At 38.4% G+C, this 20951-nt stretch overlaps 1 protein-coding gene across 1 annotated transcript in view; it reads left to right on the top strand.

The window, feature by feature from the left end:
• The window catches only part of NELL2 (neural EGFL like 2), a gene marked incomplete at its 3' end in the record, with an annotated part of 372583 nt that overhangs the window by 238115 nt on the left and 113517 nt on the right, over positions 1-20951 (top strand). Inside the window, exons 15-16 of the mRNA XM_079715910.1 lie at positions 17867-17989; positions 20757-20852. Coding sequence (XP_079572036.1) covers positions 17867-17989; positions 20757-20852 — 219 coding nt within the window. The remainder of the gene's footprint in view (positions 1-17866; positions 17990-20756; positions 20853-20951) is intronic.

Raw genomic sequence — 20951 nt, 5'->3', positions numbered from 1 at the left:
AGTTTGGTATGAATAGTCACACTTTTACCACAGAAATATTTGTTTGATTGCCAAGTACTGCCCCAGATCCTCCTGGAGATTTTACTCCTATACTATTATTAGGTCCATTTAACAGAGGAGAAAACTGATGTAAAGAGATTCAGTAATTTATGTAAGGAGAGACCTTCAAGATGGTGGAGGAGTAAGACGTGGAGATCACCTTCCTCCTCACAAATACATCAGAAATTCATCTACATGTGGAACAACTCCTACAGAACACCTACTGAACGCTAGCAGAAGACCTCAGACTTCCCGAAAGGAAAGAAACTCCCCACGTACCTGAGAAGGGCAAAAGAAAATAGAAAAAACAGAGACAAAAGGATAGGGACGGGACCTGCACCTCTGGGAGGGAGCTGTGAAGGAGGAAAAGTTTCCACACAATAGGAAGCCCCTTCACTGGCAGAGATGGGGATGGGCGGTGTGGGGAAGCTTCAGAGCCACGGAGGAGAGCACAGCAACAGGGGTGCAGAGGGCAAAACAGAGAGATTCCCGCACAGAGGATCAGTGCTGACCAGCACTCACCAGCCCAAGAGGCTTGTCTGCTCACCTGTCGGGACTGGTGGGGACTGGGAGCTGAGGCTCAGGCTTCGGAGGTCAGATCCCAAAGAGAGTACTGGGGTTGGCTGTCTGAACACAGCCTGAAGGGGGCTAGTACGCCACAGCTATCTGGAAGGGAGTCCAGGAAAATGTCTGGAGCTGCCTAAGAGGCAAGAGACCATTGTTTTGGGGTGCGCAAGGAGAGGGGATTCAGAGCACCACTTAAACAGGCTCCAGAGAAGGGTGTGGGCCACGGCTATCAGCACTAACACCAGAGATGGGCATGAGACGCTAAGGCTGCTGCTGCCGCCACCAAGAACCCTGTGTGCAAGCACAGGTCACTATCCACACCTCCCCTCCTGGGAGCCTGTGCAGCCACCACTGCCAGGGTCCATGATCCAGGGACAAGTTCCTCGGGAGAGCACACAGTGTGCCTCAGGCTGTTGCAACGACATGTTAGCCTCTGCCACTGCAGGCTCGCCCTGCATTCCGCACCCCTCCCTCCCCTGGCCTGAGAGAGCCAGAGCCCCCTAATCAGCTGCTCCTTTGTCCTGTCTGAGTGGGAACAAATGCCCTCAGGCAACCTACACGCAGAGGCGGGGCCAAATCCAAAGCTGAACCCCAGGAGTTGTGAGAACAAAGAAGAGAAAGGGAAATCTCTCCCAGCAGCCTCAAGAGCAGAGGATTAAATCTCCACAATCAACTTGATCTACCCTGCATCTGTGGAATACCTGAATATATAATGATTCATCCAAAAATTAAGGCGGTGGACTTTGGGAGCAACTGTAGACTTGGGGTTTGCTTTCTGCATCTAATCTGTTTCTGGTTTTATGTTTATCTTAGTTTAGTATTTACAATTTATTATCACCGGTAGATTTGTTTATTGATTTGATTGCTCTCTTCCTTTTTTTAAAAAAAAAATATATATATATATATATATTTTTCCTTTTTCTCTTTTTGTGAGTATGTATGTGTAAGCTTCTTTGTGTGATTTTGTCTGTATAACTTTGCTTTAACCATTTGTCCTAGGGTTTTGTCTATCCTTTTTTATTTTTCTACTATAGTTTTTAATGCTTATTATCATTGGTGGATTTGTTTTTTGGGTTGCTTGCTCTTTTCTTTCTTTCTTTCCTTTTTTTATTATTTAAAATTTTTTCTATTTAAAATTTTTATTTAATAACTTTATTTTGTTTTATTTATTTTCTTCTTTCTTTAATTTTTCCTCCCTTTTCTTCCTTTTTTCCTCCCTTTTCTTCTGAGCCGTGTGGCTGACAGGGTCTTTGTGCTCCGGCCAGGTGTCAGGCCTGTGCCTCTGAGGTGGGAGAGTCGAGTTCAGGATATTGGTCCACCAGACACCTCTTGGCTCCACGTAATATCAAACAGCGAAATCTCTCCCAGAGGTTTCCATCTCAATACTAAGACCCAGTTCTACTCAATGACCAATAAGTGACAGTGTTGGACACCCTATGCCAAACAAATAGCAAAACAGGAACACAACCCCACCCATTAGGAGAGGGACTGCCTAAAATAATAAGGTCACAGACACCCCAAAACACACCACCAGATGCGGTCCTGCCCACCAGAAAGACAAGATCCAGCCTCATCCACCAGAACACAGGCACCAGTCCCCTCCACCAGAAAGCCTACACAACCCACTGTACCAAACTTAGCCACGGGGAGCAGACACCAAAAACAAAGGGAACTACGAACGTGCAGCCTGTGAAAAGGAGACCACAAATGCAGTAAGTGAAGCTAAATGAGAAGACAGAGAAACACACAGCAGATGAAGGAGCAAGGTAAAACCCCACCAGACCTAACAAATGAAGAGGAAATAGGCAGTCTACCTGAAAAAGAATTCAGAGCAATGATAGTAGAGATGATCCAAAATCTTGGAAATAGAATGGAGAAAATAAAAGAAACAATTAACAAGGCCCTAAAAGAATTAAAGAGCAAACAAACAATGATGAACAACACAATTAATGAAATTAAGAATTCTCTACAAGTAATCAATAGCAGAATGACTGAGGCAGAAGAACGGATAAGTGACCTGGAAGATAAAATAGTGGAAATAACTACTGCAGAGCAGAATAAAGAAAAAAGAATGAAAAGAATAGAGGACAGACTTAGAGACCTCTGGGAAAACATTAAATGCTCCAACATTTGAATTATAGGGGTCCCAGAAGAAGAAGAGAAAAAGAAAGGGACTGAGAAAATATTTGAAGAGATTATAGTTGAAAACTTCCCTAATATGGGAAATGAAATAGTCAAGTCCAGAAAGCACAGAGAGTCCCATACAGGGTAAATCCAAGGAGAAACATGCCAAGACACATGCTAATCAAACTATCAAAAATTAAATACAGAGAAAAAGTATTAAAAGCAGCAAGGGTAAAACAACAAATAATATACAAGGGAATCCCCATAAGGTTAACAGCTGATCTCTCAGCAGAAACCTTGCAAACCAGAAGGGAGAGGCAGGACATATTTAAAGTGATGAAAGGGAAAAATCTACAACCAAGATTATTCTACCCAGTAAGGATCTCATTCAGATTCAATGGAGAAATTAAAACCTTTACAGACAAAAAAAGCTAAAAGAATTCAGCACCACCAAACCAGCTTTACAACAAATGCTAAAGGAACTTCTCGAGACAGGAAACACAAGAGAAGGAAAAGACCTACAATAACAAATGCAAAACAATTAAGAAAATCATAATAGGAACATACATATCGATAACTACCTTAAACGTAAATGGATTAAAAGCTCCAACCAAAAGACATAGACTGGCTGAATGGATACAAAAACAAGAGCCATATATATGCTGTCTACAAGAGACCCACTTCAGACCTAGTGACACATACAGACTGAAAGTGAGGGGATGGAAAAAGATATTCCATGCAAATGGAAATCGAAAGAAAGCTGGAGTAGCACTTCTCATAGCAGACTAAATAGACTTTAAAATAAAGAATGTTACAAGAGACAAAGAAGGACACTACATAGTGATCAAGGGATCAATCCAAGAAGAAGATATTACAATTGTAGGTGTTTATGCACCCAGCATAGGAGCACCTCAATACATAAGGAATATACTAACATCCATATAAGGGGAAATCAACAGTAACACAATCATAGTAGAGGACTTTAACACCCCACTTTCACCAATGGACAGATAATCCAAAATGAAAATAAATAAGGAAACACAAGCTTTAAATGATACATTAAACAAGATGGACTTAATTGATATTTATAGGACATTCCATCCAAAAACAACAGAATACACTTTCTTCGCAGGAGCTCATGGAACATTCTACAGGGTGGATTGTATATTGGGTCACAAATCAAGCCTCGGTAAATTTAAGAAAATTTAAATTGTATCAAGTATCTTTTCAGACCACAAGGCTATGAGACTACATATCAATTATTGGAAAAAGTCTGTTAAAAATACAAACACATGGAGGCTAAACAATACACTAGTAAATAACAAACAGATCACTGAAGAAATCAAACAGGAAATCAAAAAGTACTTAGAAACAAATGACAATGAAAACACGACAACCCAAAACCTACAGGATGCAGCAAAAGCAGTTCTAAGACGGAAGCTTAAAGCAATACAATCCTACCTCAAGAAACAAGAAACATCTCAAATAAACAACCTAATCTTACACGTAAAGCAATTCGAGAAAGAAGAACAAAAAAAAATCCCAAAGTTAGCAGAAGGAAAGATCATAAAGATCAGATCCAAAATAAATGAAGAAAACAATAGCAAAGATAAAAAAAACTAAAAGCTGGATCTTTGAGAAGATAAAATTGATAAACCATTAACCAGACTTATCAAGAAAAAATGGAGAAGACTCAAATCAATAGAATTAGAAATGAAAAAGGAGAAGTAACAGCTGACACTGCAGAAATACAAAGGATAATGAGAGATTACTACAAGCAACTATATGCCAGTAAAATGGACAACCTGGAATAAATGGACAAATTCTTAGAAAAGCACAAACTTCTAAGACTGAACCAGGAAGAAATAGAAAATATAAACAGACCAATCACAAGCACTGAAATTGAGACTGTGATTTAAAATCTTCCAACAACCAAAGCCCACAACCAGATGGCTTCACAGGCTAATTCTATCAAACATTTAGAGAAGAGGTAACACCTATCCATCTCAAACTCTTCCAAAGTATAGCAGAGGGAGGAACACTCCGGAACTCATTCTACGAGGCCACCATCACTCTGATACGAAAACCAGACAAAGGTGTCACAAAGAAAGGAAACTACAGGCCAATATCACTGATAAACATAGATGCAAAAACCCTGAACAAAATACTAGAGAACAGAACCCAACAAATTAAAAGGATCATATACCATGATCAAGTGTGGTTTATCCCAGGAATGCAAGGATTCTTCAATATAAGCAAATCAATCAATGTGATACACCATATTAACAAATTGAAGGAGAAAAACCATATGATCATCTCAGTAGATGCAGAAAAAGCTTTTGACGAAATTCAACACCCATTTATGATAAAATCCCTCCAGAAAGCAGGCATAGTGGGAACTTACCTTAATATAATAAAGGCCATATATGACAAACCTGCAGCCAACATCATTCTCAATGGTGAAAAACTGAAACCATTTCTCTAAGATCAGGAACAAGACATGGTTGTCCACTCTCACCAGTATTATTCAACATAGATTTGGAAGGTTTAGGCACAGAAATCAGAGCAGAATTAGAAATAAATCCGAATCGGAAAAGAAGAAGTAAAGATGTCACTGTTGGCAGATGACATGATACTATACATAGAGAATCCTAAAGATGCTTCCAGAAAACTACTAGAGCTAATCAAGGAATTTGGTAAAGTAGCAGGATACAAAATTAATGCACAGAAATCTTTTGCATTCCTATACACTAATGTTGAAAAATATGAAAGAGAAATTAAGGAAACACTGCCAGTTACTACTGCAACAAAAAGAATAAAATACCTAGGAATAAACCTACCTAAAGAGTCAAAAGACCTGTATGCACAAAACTATAAGACACTCATGAAAGAAATTAAAGATGTTACAAACAGAGAGATATGCCATGTTCTTGGATTGGAAGAACCAACATTGTGAAAATGACTCTACTACCCAAAGCAAGCTACAGATTCAATGCAATCCCTATCAAACTACCAATGGCATTTTTCACAGAACTAGAACAAAAAATTTCACAATTTGTATGGAAACACAGAAGATCCCGAATAGCCAAAGCAATCTTGAGAAACAAAAACAGAGGTGGAGGAATCAGGCTTCTGGACTGGTACTGGCACAAAAACAGAAATATAGATCAATGGAAAAGGATAGAAAGCCCAGAGATAAACCAATGCACACATGGTCACTTTATTTTCGATAAAGGAGGCAAGAATGTACAATGGAGAAAACACAGCCTCTTCAATAAGTGGTGCTGGGATAACTGGACAGCTACATGTAAAAGAATGAAATTAGAACATTCCCTAACACCATACAGAAAAATAAGCTCAAAATGGATTAAAGACCTAAATGTAAGGCCAGACACTATCAAACTCTTAGAGGAAAACATAGGCAGAACACTCTATGACATAAATCACAGCAAGATCCTTTTTGACCCACCTCCTAGAGAAATGGAAATAAAAATAAATGAATGGGACCTAATGAAACTTAAAAGCTTTGCACAGCAAAGGAAACCATAAACAAGATGAAAATACAACTCTCAGAATGGGAGAAAATATTTGCAAATGAAGCAGCTGACAAAGGATTAATCTCCAAAATTACAAGCAACTCATGGAGCTCAATATCAAAAAAACAAGCAGCACAATCCAAAAATAGGCAGAAGACCTAAATAGACATTTCTCCAAAGAAGATATACAGATTACCAACAAACACATGAAAGGATAGTCAACATCACTAATCATTAGAGAAATGCAAATCAAAACTACAATGAAGTATCACCTCACACCAGTCAGAATGGCCATCATCAAAAAATCTACAAACAATAAATGCTGGAGAGGGTGTGGAGAAAAGGGAACCCTCTTGCACTGTTGGTATGAATGTAAATTGATACAGCCACTATGGAGAACAGTATGGAGGTTCCTTAAAAAACTACAAATAGAACTACCATATGACACAGCAATCCCACTACTGAGCATATACCCTGAGAAAACCATAATTCAGGAAGAGTCATGTACCGCAATGTTCATTGCAGCACTATTTACAACAGCCAAGACATGGAAGCAACCTAAGTGTCCATCGACAGATGAATGGATAAAGAAGATATGGCACATATATACAACAGAATATTACTCAGCCATAAAAAGAAATGAAACTGAGTTATTTGTAGTGAGGTGGATGGACCTAGAGACTGTCATACAGAGTGAAGTTAAGTCAGAAAGAGAAAAACAAATACTGTGTACTAACACATATACATGGAATCTAAAAAAAAAAAAAAAGGTTCTGAAGAACCTATGGGTAGGACAGGAATAAAGATGCAGACGTAGAGAATGGATTTGAGGACACGGGGAGGGGGAAGGGTAAGCTGGGACGAAGTAAGAGCGTGGCATGGACATATATACACTACCAAATGTAAAATAGATAGCTACTGGGAAGCAGCCACATAGCACAGGGAGATTTGCTCAGTGCTTTGTAACCACCTAGAGGGGTGGGATAAGGAAGGTGGGAGGGAGATGCAAGAGGGAGGACATATGGGGATAATTGTATATGTGTAGCAGATTCACTTTGTTATAAAGCAGAAACAAACACAACATTGTAAAGCAATTATACTCTAATAAAGATGTTAAAAAAATAGTAATTACTGTAAGATTTGACAGCTAGCAAAAGGCAGAGCTGGGATCTGAACTGAGGTCCGCTGACTCCAAAGTCCTTACCCTTAATACTACTATTGTGGCTTTTAAATGCTGTGATGGAGTTTAGCACAAGGCTCCATGGGTCCTAAGGGGCTCAGCTAAATTAGCCTTATGGAGTTTTAAGGAAGGTTTTCTGAAGAAGGAATCATTGTTTGATCTGAGTGGGAGGTGAGTAGGAGAGGTAGACAAAGATAGTGGGGAAGGGCCTTTGGGGCAAAAAGCAAGGATGCATGTGTGAAATATACAGGGATTGGCTGGTGTGATCCTTGGCCTTTAGTAGAATCTCAATTAATGTCATCATTAATAAATAGATGCCATGGGGGAGTTATAAATGATGCAGTATGGTGAGAGCAAAATGTCATAATGAAAGTCTTAATGAGTAGGCGGTGCCATGATGGCTAGTTAAAACAGTGGTATGTCACTAGAAAACTTGAGAAGAGAGTGGGGGAGAGATAGACAATATCAATTTTTATTTGAAAAGTCATTCTGGTAATGCTTTGGAAACGTACAAAACTGGGGGCAGTGTTGTCATAATGAGACTAGTGCAATAATCCAAAGGAGATATCTCGTGCCCAAATATGGGCAACTGAAGAGCAGTGGGTATGGAGATGGGGGATGGGGATGAGAATTTCCAAGGAAGTAGAATCCGGATGAATTGGTCCCTGGATGCAGTGAGTGGGAGGAAGTGCAGAGAGGTCTGTGGTGACTCCCAGATTCCTGGTTTGGGAGGAAGAAAGGCTTATTGGTACACGTAGCTACAGATTCATCTGTGGGTGGGAAACCTGAGGATGTTCTTTCCTGATGACCTGGTGGTTTTCTGTGAAGTGGTTGGGAGGTTATGAGCCAAGAGTGAGGGAGTGAGGATGAGGCAGGCATTTTAAGAGAAAGCAGCAAAGCTGCTGAGGGGAATGGAAGAGAAAGCAGGGGATGTCCAGAATTGTCACTACAGGATACATACCTTGAATAGTTTGCATTAGCAGATCTCTGAATGTTTTACATGTTAGAGACATACTTTATGGTGATTGATTCACTCATTAACAAATAGTCACTGGAGATCAATTTTGTGCCAGTCATTGTGTTGGATGCTGGGGGCGATTGATGAAATAGACCCAAGGCTTTAGCATCTAGGTGGTTATCTGACAGATTTTGGGTGGGGAATTTTTGCTTGGTTTCTTGTCACCATCAGTAGAGTAAATTCAATTTCCTAATATGATCTTTGCTTTTATATTCTAACTTCTTAATTCTATTTTCTTCTTTTCCATAAAAACCAAATCAAACCAAACTAAAACAAGAACAACAGAATCCCTAAAGAAGCCCTCTTATTTCTATTCACCTCACCACCATCTCCCCAGTCACCCAGATTTGAAACCTGAGCTATTTTTAATACCTTTCTTTCTTTTGACTCAAAAATGGCTTCACTGTGGGGTGCATTAGCTCTGTGTTTAAATCTGTCTGTCTTTCTCCATCACTGTGGTCCATTCTATTGCAGGCTCTCTTTTCAACACAGTTTCATTCCAAAAAACATAGGAACTGGGCTGTATAAAATGAGCAAGACGTGAGTGCTGCCTTAAAGGGATTTGAATCTTATGATTTGGGAGGATAGCTTCTCAGCTCTTCTTCCTATGTCCTTGTAGTACTTCCTTATGCTGTACAGGTACATTACCCAACACAGTGCTGGGCAGGTAATAAGCTCTCAGTTTCTGTCTCTTTGCTTTCTTCCATTTCCACTTCCCCTCCTCCTCCCCTTCCTCTTCCTTATCCCTTTGTTTCACCTCTCAGTGTTGCACAGACTCTTTTCTCAACTCTCAGTAATAACCTAACTCTGATTCAAAAGGAGAAGAATAAAAGGAAGGAAGAAGGATTAAGGAGAGAGAGGGAGGCTGGCTTGCTAACACGGGACTCCTACTTTGTCAAGGAAAGTTAGCCTCCCCTCATCTGCATATTACAGTTAATTTCCCTAAAAATCAACTTTATCATTCCACCTTTTATTGTACAGGGGGAAGTGGCTATTTATTTCCCACCAGATAAAATCACGCTGTATTCCTGACCTGTTTCACATTGTTCGTTACTGTTCCCTGTCAGTCATCACCTATGCCAGCTCGACCGCTGAACAGCCCTATCATACCCCATGCTTTTGTCTTTTGCGCCCATGCTCTCTCCATATGGAATACTCCTTCCCATCTTTACCCTTTTCCTGTTAAAACCCTTCCTATCTTTTAAGACTCACTTTTTTGGCCTATTTGTTATATGACACTTTCCCAGAATTATGGGAATACCACTCAGTCGATCTTCCTCTCTTCCTCTTTAAGCCTTTTGAAACCTCTGTTTATAGGTTATAGTTTTTTCAAACATTGAAGGCTCTTGGCCTTTTCACTTCCTAGCTGTGTGATGTTGGGCAAGATGCGTCCTTGCTCTGGGAAAGCTCTCTATTCCTATTTGTAAAATAAGAGTAATAATAGTACTGACCTGAAAAGGTTTTTGTGAAGGCTGAAGGGGATAATGCATATAAAACACTTAGTACAGTTCTTTATAGCATTTAGTAAGCACTTAAAAATTAGCTATTGTCATTATTACTATTATTTTCTCTCTTACAGCACTAAACAATGGCTGCAGTATATCACAGTTATTATCTATTCACATCACCCATCCTGTAATAGTTCAAAAGTTTCTTGAAGTCACAAATCCCATTTTGATGCATCTTTGCCTCTTCCGGAGCACTAGAATCACACAGCAGAAGTTTCATAAATGTGTGTTGAAAGAACAAATGAAAACTATCTGACTGATGGTTAAAAGTATTTTGTTGCCCTACAATGTGTTCAGACAAAGCTTATTTCCTGAAACACCAAATAGGACAAAACAAGATTTTGCCATAAAAATAGAATTTGAATTACTTTGTGAAATTACTGTAAGGGTAGAGAGGAAATTTGAGTGTGCTTTGGTTGTTAAGATTCTTGATCAAATAGGGATTAGGCAAGGAGGCTGAACATACAGTGAAAAGACTAGAAGAAAATAAACCAAGCATGTCGGAGGAGGAAATCTGAACAAATTCCGAGTTGCTGAACAAACTGAAGAATAACAAGAAGTCAGTATTGAATTGGTGTGGTCAATGAACAGGAAACTTGAGTAGTGAACAAGAAATGCTTGGGTGTTAAAAATGAGTTTTAGTGGGTTTGCTGCTGTTGTAGGCATTGAGCAAGTTTAAAGTATAATTTCTGATAGTTACTTGAATAGTGTTAAAAGTAAATGTCTGTTAAAATGACGTTGTACTAAATAGATTTTTCTCTGTAATATAGAGTGAGTAAATAAGGTAACCATAAGAAACAAAATGAATAGCTTTGGGTGAGCATGATAGAGGTTTCTTTTTCCTTAATATAACCATTGAAAGTTATTTCAGTGGAATTTTGGAAACCAGAAAAATGTCCAAAATGTATTTGATTTCAGAGAAGATTATGAAGAGAGCAAATTCTGTGAGACATTTAGGTTTTGCAAATTGAAATAGAGGACATCATCTAGCTAATAATGACAAAATGAATTTTCCCACTGAAGTAGATAATAAGATGAGAAGGTAACTAATAGTTGTTGAGTGTCTATGATTTGCCAGGGTGCTTACATTCATCATTGAAGTTTATTCTTTGTAACAGTTCTCTAACATAGGTCTTAATTTTTTTCATTTTAAACTTAGAAAGATTAGCTAACTTTCACACGGCCACTGAGAACTTAGGATAAAATAGCATCTCAAACCAAGCCTGTCTGGAAAGCATATGTATCACACTGCCTCCCTGCTATTGCTTATTAAAATAGTACATAATTTTCTCATATTTCTACTTTGTCTTCATATTTACTTAGGGTCCTAGTACAGAACAGTTGATGGAGGATATTTTAATCTAATGAATTGTAACAATCATCCTTACGAAGCAGTAATCATTAGGACAAATGTTTTGATTTCAGGGATGTGTCTTGCTGGTGGCAGTGAGCACAATATTGGTCTTCACGTACCAGAACACTAAGTATCTGTGGAGGGGAAGGAAGGAGGGATAAGAAGGAAGGAAGGAATTCCAGTTCTTTCCAATAAACCCCCAAACTGTCTAGTAATTGTTGAGTTGTAATAGAGAACATTCTTTATTTTCAGTTTGTACTCACTTTGAAAAGACCTGCCATAGAATAATTATCTTGTGAATGTACTAAGGAACTGTGGTTAAGTCCAAAGGGTTGTTTCATTTGAGAAATAGAGATGGCATATATTATCTGGGGACTCACCATTGTCATCATTCTTTTCAGAGTAAATTAAGAGGTCTCATTTGCAGACCCATGGGCTATCTTGTTCTGAAGCTCTTCACAGGCCAGTACACATAACTACACACTGACTTTGGTGGGGACACATATGAGTGAAACTCATGGATGAACTGCTGCAAACCTCATTGATATCTTAAGGCAAGCAATCTGGTCTCTGGAAATATAAGAGGAAAATAACCAAGCACCTCTTCACTTTGGAGATAAACCACCCATCTAAGCATCCAGTTTGATGGTGTTATCAATAAACTAGGATTATTGCACTTCCATTGGCTTCCTTGCTCCAAGACTTATTCAGTCTTAAGCCTGAGGGAGCTTGTTCCCAGGTTAAGACCCGAGGTAGGTTGTCACTAGGTTGAGAGCCATATCCTGCTACATTCTAAGAGAGAATTTGCTCACTGTAAATTTATATTCCAGGAAACACTTGGGTCAGGGAAAGTGAAACAGTTTTCTTTGTGGGACTTACCCTTGTATGTTGTGGTAGCTGCTGTTTTCCCAACATTTCTAGATTTGGAAAGGAAAGTAGAAGATGCAACATAGACAATATAATTCTTGTGACTAGAGAAATCTATCAAAGGAAAAGAAAGATTCTCTGAGGGTATTGGGCCAGCTATGAAGCTATATTACATTCTGTTACCAGAAGAGTGGAATTTGCTGTGTAAAAGTGTCAACCCAAGGATCTAGTATATTGCTGGGGGATATAAAACAGAATTCTCGAGAAGCAATGGACAGTGTTACTAGGGCCTGACCACTGGTATCAGAGGAGAGGACTCTTGGACATTGGAATTATCTGGTTGCCAAACTACATTATGGTTGAGTTTCCAGAGATTTTTAAGCTGGAGGAATAGTGCTGGAGTCCAAGTTCTGTGAGCTGGTTACTTTGTTTTTCAGGCGTTTGTACTTGACCATATTGATATCTTCCTTTTCTTTTGAAAACGTCTCTCAACTGTGTGAAAATGTGGATTTTAGTATGAACAGAAATTACCTCAGTGCTTTGCCCTAGGAGTTCTATAATTTTTAATAAGGCTCCTATAGGGTTAAAAAATACTAGAAAATACAGTAAAGAGATGATAACTTCCTAATTGTGAAACATTAGAAGACTTGTAATGTGTAAACATTCAAAACCTCTGGATAATTACAAAAAAGAACACTAGGATAAAAAAATAGATCAGGGAAAACCTACGCATTAAATGTCAGGAGGCCCTATTGCATAGCAATCAATAAGCTAGCTTTTGGAGTCAGATGTTGTGATTCACAGCTCTACCACCTACCAGCTGTGTGATCTCAGGCGAGATACTTAGCTTCTATAAGCCAAGTTTAATTTTCTGAAAAATAATAAGGTTTCCTAATTAACAGGATTAAATGAGATAGTGTATATTACAAAGTATGTGGTATGCAAGCACTGAAATAGAACTAGGATTATTACAAGTCATTCAGGTTCAGTCAAATTTGTAAGAGACTCAAGATTCCAAAAACAAAAGAAGCAAAGTATGTAAATGCTGTTTCAGCTTGGAGCCTGCCTCTTCCCCACACAAGCATAAAAATTATCCATGCCAAATGCTCTGCTCTCCATGAAGTCATTCTTGCATTCCCACCTGACCCAACTAGAAATGACTTCCTCCCTTGATCTCTATGACCTTTTAAAACAGAGATTACTTCCTTGCTTCAGCATTTCTCATAATGAAGCCATGCACTAAAGGCACTTGTGTTTTTGTATCTCCCCAACTAAACTATAAGCTTTGTGAGGATAGCTTCTATTTATAATCATACTTATAATCCCGAAAAGATCCTAAAACAAAATAGACATTGAAGAAAATTGTATTTAATTGAATTGAAATGTAGATATATTTAAATTACTTTTCACTCCTATTTTCTGTAGTATTTGCCTTTTGTATCATAGTGAAATTCTTGAATAGAACATGTGCTCTGTGTATTGCATGTCTGTGCTGAAATCATAGTGAGAAAAGCTATATGAATTTTAGAATGGCTGTCTTGTCTCTAGATAGTACATTCATTCTGGAAACAGCTCAATATGAATACCAATTTTAAAATCCAATTTGAATCCAACTCTATGTCATTCTGACTGATGATCTGTTGGGTGTTGAGTCTTAAAATGATTTTAGATACATTAACTTAAACAGGTTAGGAGTTAATCAGTGAAACTGAAGTATTATTGTTATATGTAACATCTGCATTTAGATAAATTCAAATGTGTATATTATTACTTTATTTTCATAGAGGAATTTTACTATACTGACCCTTGTCACTGGTATGAAATCAGTTTTACATAGTATGTAAAGATGCAGAGCATACAAAATATGGCACTCAGGACAAATCTTTGCTAGCTATCACTGTAACATTATCTATTCTGTATATAAGGTACTGTAATAATTGACACCCATACTACTTTTGTTTAGAACTGTTGAGGGGTAATGTTTTCTTTCTATAATTTTTTTCCTTTTTTTCCATTTTATTTAAATTTAAAATTCATAGGTACAAAAGTGATTAAATTTTGATTAAAATTATTATGTGCTAATATTTTTAAAGAAAAGAAAAAGAAAGGGGTGCATTCAGTTTCAATCCCAGCTATTGTTTGGACTGTCATGTCACATGAACAGTGACATTTTATCTGAGGATATGATAGCACTGGATCTTATGGATTGGATATTCTGAACATCAGATCTGATGTGTCTGCTTTTCAATATATGTGAAATAAAACTTAGAAGTCATTCACAATTATATCCTGACATGCTCTTCTCAAACACTGGAATGTAAAATGGATTTAAATTCTGTCTTAATATTTTCCTCCTTATTTTATTTAATTGTATGTATTATATGTTAAAAATGTTGAAGGAAGTATTAAAAATGGATAGGCTGACTGGTGGGTTGGTGGTGGAGTCCTTAAGGGTATGTCAGTCAGGGAAACAGTAAGAAGTTGACATTTGACCAAAAGTCGATATGGAGCAGCAATAATTAACTATTTATTGAGATGACCTTATAGAATATTTGCTCCTTGCTTCATTCACATTCTCTTTTTTAAAGGGCTGTCAAATTAAAGTTAATTCTTCTGTGAGATTACAGTACAGGCATTTTAAAAGGCGTTTCTTAAGATCACAGTTTAGTTGATAATTGTGAGTATAACCAACTTTATTTTAAGTAGTTTGAAAAAAATTAAAGTGACAATATAAAAGAATTAATACTTTCTGTTTTCAAAATATGTCCTGCTATCTTAATTAATATTTGAAATATCCCAAACCAAATAAAACACCACCATAGTAAAATCAGTAAGAAACAGCTTAGGTTTCGGTAGCTTTCCATTTGGTGTCTAGTCTCCAATTGAACAAATTGGGATTGACTTGAATGATAACGGTATAGGAAGTATGTCCTTTGGCTGCGTTGGGTCTTCTTTGCTGCGCTCGGGCTTTCTCTAGTTGCGGCAAGCAGGGGCCACTCTTCGTTGCAGTACGTGGGCTTCTCATTGCGGTGGCTTCTCTTGTTGTGGAGCATGGGCTCTAGGCACATGGGCCTCAGTAGTTGTGGCTCAAAGGCTCTAGAGTGCAGGCTCAGTAGTTGTGGTGCACGGGCTTAGTTGCTCTGCGGCATGTGGGATCTTCCCAGACCGGGGCTCGAACTCGTGTCCCCTGCATTGGCAGGCAGATTCTTAACCACTGCACCACCAGGGAAGTCCCTGGTCACTCATTCTTTCAATCATTTATTCAAGACACTTTCTTTGAATGTTGACATGAAATACAAAGAAAAATATAAAATTCTTCTCCAAAAATTCACACTCCCAGGTGGGGCATGAAAATAGAGAACCAAGGAGAAGTAGACACTTATGATAAAATATAGTAAAACAGCCTTGTATCTGGTGCTAGGGAAAACAGACAGAAGCCCCAGCTCTGTGGGAGGGGGAGAGAAAGGTATTTTCACAGAAGACATACCATTTTAGTGTAATCTTTAAAAGTAGTAAGAGTTTTCCAGGAGAATCCATGGGGCAGGCACTGCAGGCAGAGGGAACAATATATGTACAGGTGCACGCCAGTGCATTGCATTTAAAAACCTGAAAATTGTCTTCACCCTTGAGTTGCTTAGAAGCCACTTATTCGTTTCAGTGGCCGCCGAGAGTAAAGGACAAACCAGATTCCAGGTTGTGTAATTAGTTAACATTTGTTGAACATTATCGTACTGGTTGCTAAACTGAATCTTGTTAGGCCCTTCCTCCACCCAGTGAGTACCGTCTAATTAAGAGGACAGTCAAGGCAGGGAGGAAAACAACATCAGATCAATCAGCAGCTGCCTTTAAAGGGCCCCATGGCTGTCTGTATAGAGATTTATAGATTAACTGCAGCACTTTGAATTGCAGTGGGAAGAAAATTGGCAGCAGCTGCAAACTTCACAGTGTGGTTTTATTCTGCTTCAGGCAGCTGAACGCAGAAGTAGGTGGGCTGCCCATTCTGGTCCCTCCGATATTTAATAGTGTCCAAGGGTATCCCCAATTAGGACACCCGTGTGTAATCCAGCCATTTTCTAAGCTATCATCAATATGCATGAATTTATTAAAAACTCTGAAATATTCTGATGCTAGATAATAAAGGTGGAATTTTATATAATTTGGGGAAGTTCAGCCAGGAATTTGGAGAATATCTATTTGTGTAATTCCAAAACCTTAGTGATTGAAATCTGTCTGAAAGGTTATTGGGAATAATCTTTATAGATTTTATTATAGGCCTATAGCTAAAACTATCATAACTTTGTGCTTGTGTAACACAGGACATAGAATCATGAAATGTTAATCTTTATTTTTTAAAAATAAAATAAAGAGCATTCTATTTTAGTATTATAGTTAAAATAAATGATTTTAGTCTAATCTCAACTACATGTCAAAGGCAATTTTTTTTCAAAATTACAGGTACAGTACTATTATGTTGTCTAGAATAATATATAGAGAGATACATATTGTTTGGAATGCAAAAAGTTCTAAAGTGAAAAAGCAATATTTCTTTTTGCTTTGATTATTTATATCATAGTGAATGAATGGCTTGATCAGTGTAAGTGTATTAAAATATATATTTAATTTTAGACCTAAATACTATTTATGTAAGAGACTGGGTAGTAAGTAGTGAGGCTGTAGGGATTTCAGATGGCTGAACTAACTTGTATGCATTTCCTCACTTGTATTTCATTTCCTACTCATCTTGATTTCGATGTTAGATCTGTTTTCTTTCTCATATTTACTGTATTTATTCCTCACACTTACATTTTTGCTGAACACTGAGCTAGCATTCTGAAGTTGCCTAATATTTCCGTGAACTTGGGCAGGCTACTGAAGCACTCTGAGCCACCACAGACTCATCTTTAAAGTGGTGATAATGACATTGGTTCTGCCTCTCTCACAGCGGGGCTGTGAGAATCAAATGATTCAGTGCTTTTGAAAGTGTCAAGTTACACACAGTTAAAGGAGGTATCATATTGATTGTATATCTCAGAGTTTGCACTGGCACATATTATAAAGGCAAGTTTTAGTCTTATTTAATAAAAGTGTGATACTTTCTTTGCAGAAAGAGGGAACTTACTAAGAAACTCAGATATTCCCCCAGCAGTTTGAATGTGTATCTTTATGCCTGCAAGTGTGGATGTAGATGTTAACTGCATCTAATTCCACAGGGCTTCATGTCCATTATCCTGCAGTTCAGGATTCATGGAGCAATACAGTTACACATCCTTTCCTATCACCCTTTCCATGCTACAGGAAAAAGTTAGGTAGCAGACTTATATCATGAGATAATTCCCCAAATATTAACCACTGAGACTGTAAACAGCTGGCTCTGGGATCTACTTCTGAGAATTAATCCCCATCCTTCCCTCTCCTCTCCTTCTATTCCTTGCTACTATTGGTGGGCCTTGTATCCAAATCCTTTTGTGTTTAAGGTTTGTGGATGTGTACACTATGTATGTACTTCAAAAGGAGTATACAGTACTTCAAAATACAAGCTCTTGTTTAATAGGTAATTTGTGTATGTCTGTGTTGGAAAGAAATAGCATACAATAACAAAGATGAAGGTGCAATTTAAAGCACAGTGGTTTTGAAAATCTGTCTTTGAGTAACAAAAACGTATTCTCATTTCAGAACATGATGAGTGTGTCACAAATCAGCACAACTGTGATGAAAATGCTTTATGCTTCAATACTGTCGGAGGACACAACTGTGTTTGCAAGCCAGGCTATACCGGGAATGGAACTACATGCAAAGGTAAAAGATTTAAGTGCTGGCACCTCTTCCATTAGGGATAATGCAATCCATCTCTCCCTCCCTCCACCCTTTCTCATCACTGTTACTTGCCTTCTGGGTACTTCCCACAGCCATTGAGAACTTTGAAGTGTAGCTCATGGGCTTCCTCTTGGATTACGTCTGTGTTTAAATGGCCTAACTGTTCAACAACTCTGATTTAATGCTCCATGACCTCAACCACAGTGGTTTCCACCTCTATTCCTCTCTAGTGGAATCATAGCCATAATCACATCCTGGGCATTTTTGTACAGAACTACTCCACTCTAGAAATCTAAACTTTAGCTTTTTATTATCTAACCCCACGTCCTTCTGCTTGCAGTTTGCCCACTCTGTTCTTTCCACAGTTTTTCATCTTTAATCTCTCTGACCTGTCCTTTTCTTCCAGATTACCAGTCTCCTCCTAGGTTCCGATATTTCTTTTTGAGTCCAAACATTACAGCTATATTTTTTTTGGCAGCCCTATCAACCCATTTGTTTTACTACCATGATCCACTGTGAAATATCTATTTGGGGTTGGTCTGAGAGCTTTTCTTCTCTACTCTCTCTCTCTTGAGCTAAGTACTACTAATTAACTGGGAATTTTAGGTTTCTATGTGTTATCATTTCCCATTTTACCTGGTTTGTCATTACCCATCAATAACTCTCAGGTTTTCATTTCCATCAGCGGATATTCCAGCTGTAGTCCACCACCATCCATTAATTCACTCTTTTATCCATGCCCTCATTTTCCTTCGTCAGAGGAGCTTACCTCCCACTTCACAAGGAAAACGGAGGTTCTATTCTGGAAACTCCGCCAACTTCCATAGGATAAAGCCCATATTCCTTATTACGTCATATAGATTTATTTATCATTTGTCTAATTCAGGCATTTTAAGCTTCAGAACTGGTCCATTCTTCAAATGTACTGTGTTCATTATCCTGGAGTTTACCAAAATTAATTTTCTTTGTTACATGTATATGGGAGACAGGAGATAACAAGGAATTGTTACTAATGCCATGTCCTTTGGTCATGACTTTCAGACCTGGTCTACAATCACAGTGGATGCAGATAGGGATGGGCCAGAGGATTACTCTGTCTAAGTCTATGGAAATCTGTAGTTTAGAGCATTGTAAAGGCCTACGCATTTGGGAGTCTAAATCCCACAAAGATTTCCTCAGAAACTGGATGGATCCTGAGGAAAGCTAGACTTTCGAGTCCATAGCATGGTATAAATGCACCCTTAGGACTTCCCCAAAGCATCTGGATGTTCAGAGAGTTAGGATTTCATCTGGGAGCCCAACAGCTTCTCACTCTTATTTGCATTTGACCCTCACTCCTTATTAATGTGAAAAATAAAGTTTATAGCGTAAAGAATTCTTGAAGCCATGAGAAGATGCAGACAGATAATTCTTATCTTTGAAGGAAGGAGAACTTTCCAGCGTCTATAAATTTCTTATGGGAATTAGGAGTATAGGTTGCCTGAGTAAAGACTCTCCGTTCCTGTGTGTGTCTCTGCTGGGAACGTCAAAAGCTGAGAGAGAAGTAGTTTAGCTGTAGGATCTGAATCATTGAGTCCTATTCTCTATCAACAGGCTGCAACCTTGCAAATTACTCCAAGGAGGATATACACATGGTCTGGTGGGTGTAGCCTTTCTTTTCATGAGGCTTCAATTCCTAATCTCTTTGCAAGTTCTTGGTGACTAGGTATTGTTTTTGCCTAGGATGAAGACAGATTAAGACCTAGAACCAAAGAAGCCAAATGGCCTCTTCGTGCCCCTTCCTTTAACTCAGTAGCAGAATCTCAGATTTCTACAGTTTCCCACTCTGAGAAAGTACATCCTAACTAATTAGAGGAAGCACATGCCAGAAAACTAGAGCAAAAGCTTTTGCCCCAGGCATGGAACAGGCTGATCCAGTTCATCCACGACAGGCCTTGCCAGGCTGAGGGAACAGCCTTTGCCTTACACAGTCAAAGAAAAGCTGAAGTGGAAACAGAAGTTTCTAAGGGTACTCCATCCTGCCCATCTTGTTTTTCTCACCTTTTCTGAGGGCAGCACATCTCAAAAGATCACGCTTGTAGTGGCTCAGAGCTTGGCTTCTTTTTCTACTCACAGAAGAAATCCCCTCACTCACACACACACTCTAACGCAACAGGCTATGCAGTGTCTTTGCCCTTGATCCTGGATCCTGACCTATCCTTGGCAGAGGGGTTCAAGACCCTTCTTGAAGACTCCTTTATCAAATTCTCATTATTGGCTAATTCATCACCAGGACTAATTTAGAACTTTTTGAAGGATGGGGCACTTCTCTAATATTTTGACAGTTTGGACAGTGTGTAGAATGATCAGAGCCGTATAGGATTCAATTATTTCTTATTTCTGTATCTTACTCTTTAGGTGGTGGTTTCTTCCTTAAGAAGATGCCTAGGATAGCTGCCATTTTTTTTAGATTTAATTTCAAGCTGGATTGCTACAATGAGGTGCAATACTACTTCTAATTCCTGTTTTGTAAGGCTACTGTTTTTTGTTAAAAGAAAGCTCAGTATTTTCTTTTACAGGTGAAATACTTAACATTGGAAAGAGTACTATTCTACAAATTGTGTTGAAGTTTCTTACCTATATGGAAAGTATTATTTGAATATGAAATTATAATAACATTTATATCAAAGGCAATAAAGAAAAGCTAGTTTGGAGTATCTTGAACTACTTCCTTCTAAAGTGCTAAAATTATTTATCTGAATTATTTTAGCATTTTGCAAAGATGGCTGTAGGAACGGAGGAGCTTGTATTGCCGCTAATGTGTGTGCCTGCCCACAAGGCTTCACCGGGCCCAGCTGTGAAACGGGTAAGAATATCATACCATCTTCCAGAAGATGAATTTTTACGCCCATGTATAAAGTAACTCATGAGGAAAATAATGTTTCAAGTGGGCTCTCAAAACATG

Source organism: Hyperoodon ampullatus (genome assembly GCF_949752795.1).
Source record: "Hyperoodon ampullatus genome assembly, chromosome: 11".
NCBI classification, from domain to species: Eukaryota; Metazoa; Chordata; class Mammalia; order Artiodactyla; family Ziphiidae; genus Hyperoodon; species Hyperoodon ampullatus.
Note: the sequence above shows the minus strand (reverse complement) of the source record. Positions and strands in the feature narration are given on the sequence as shown.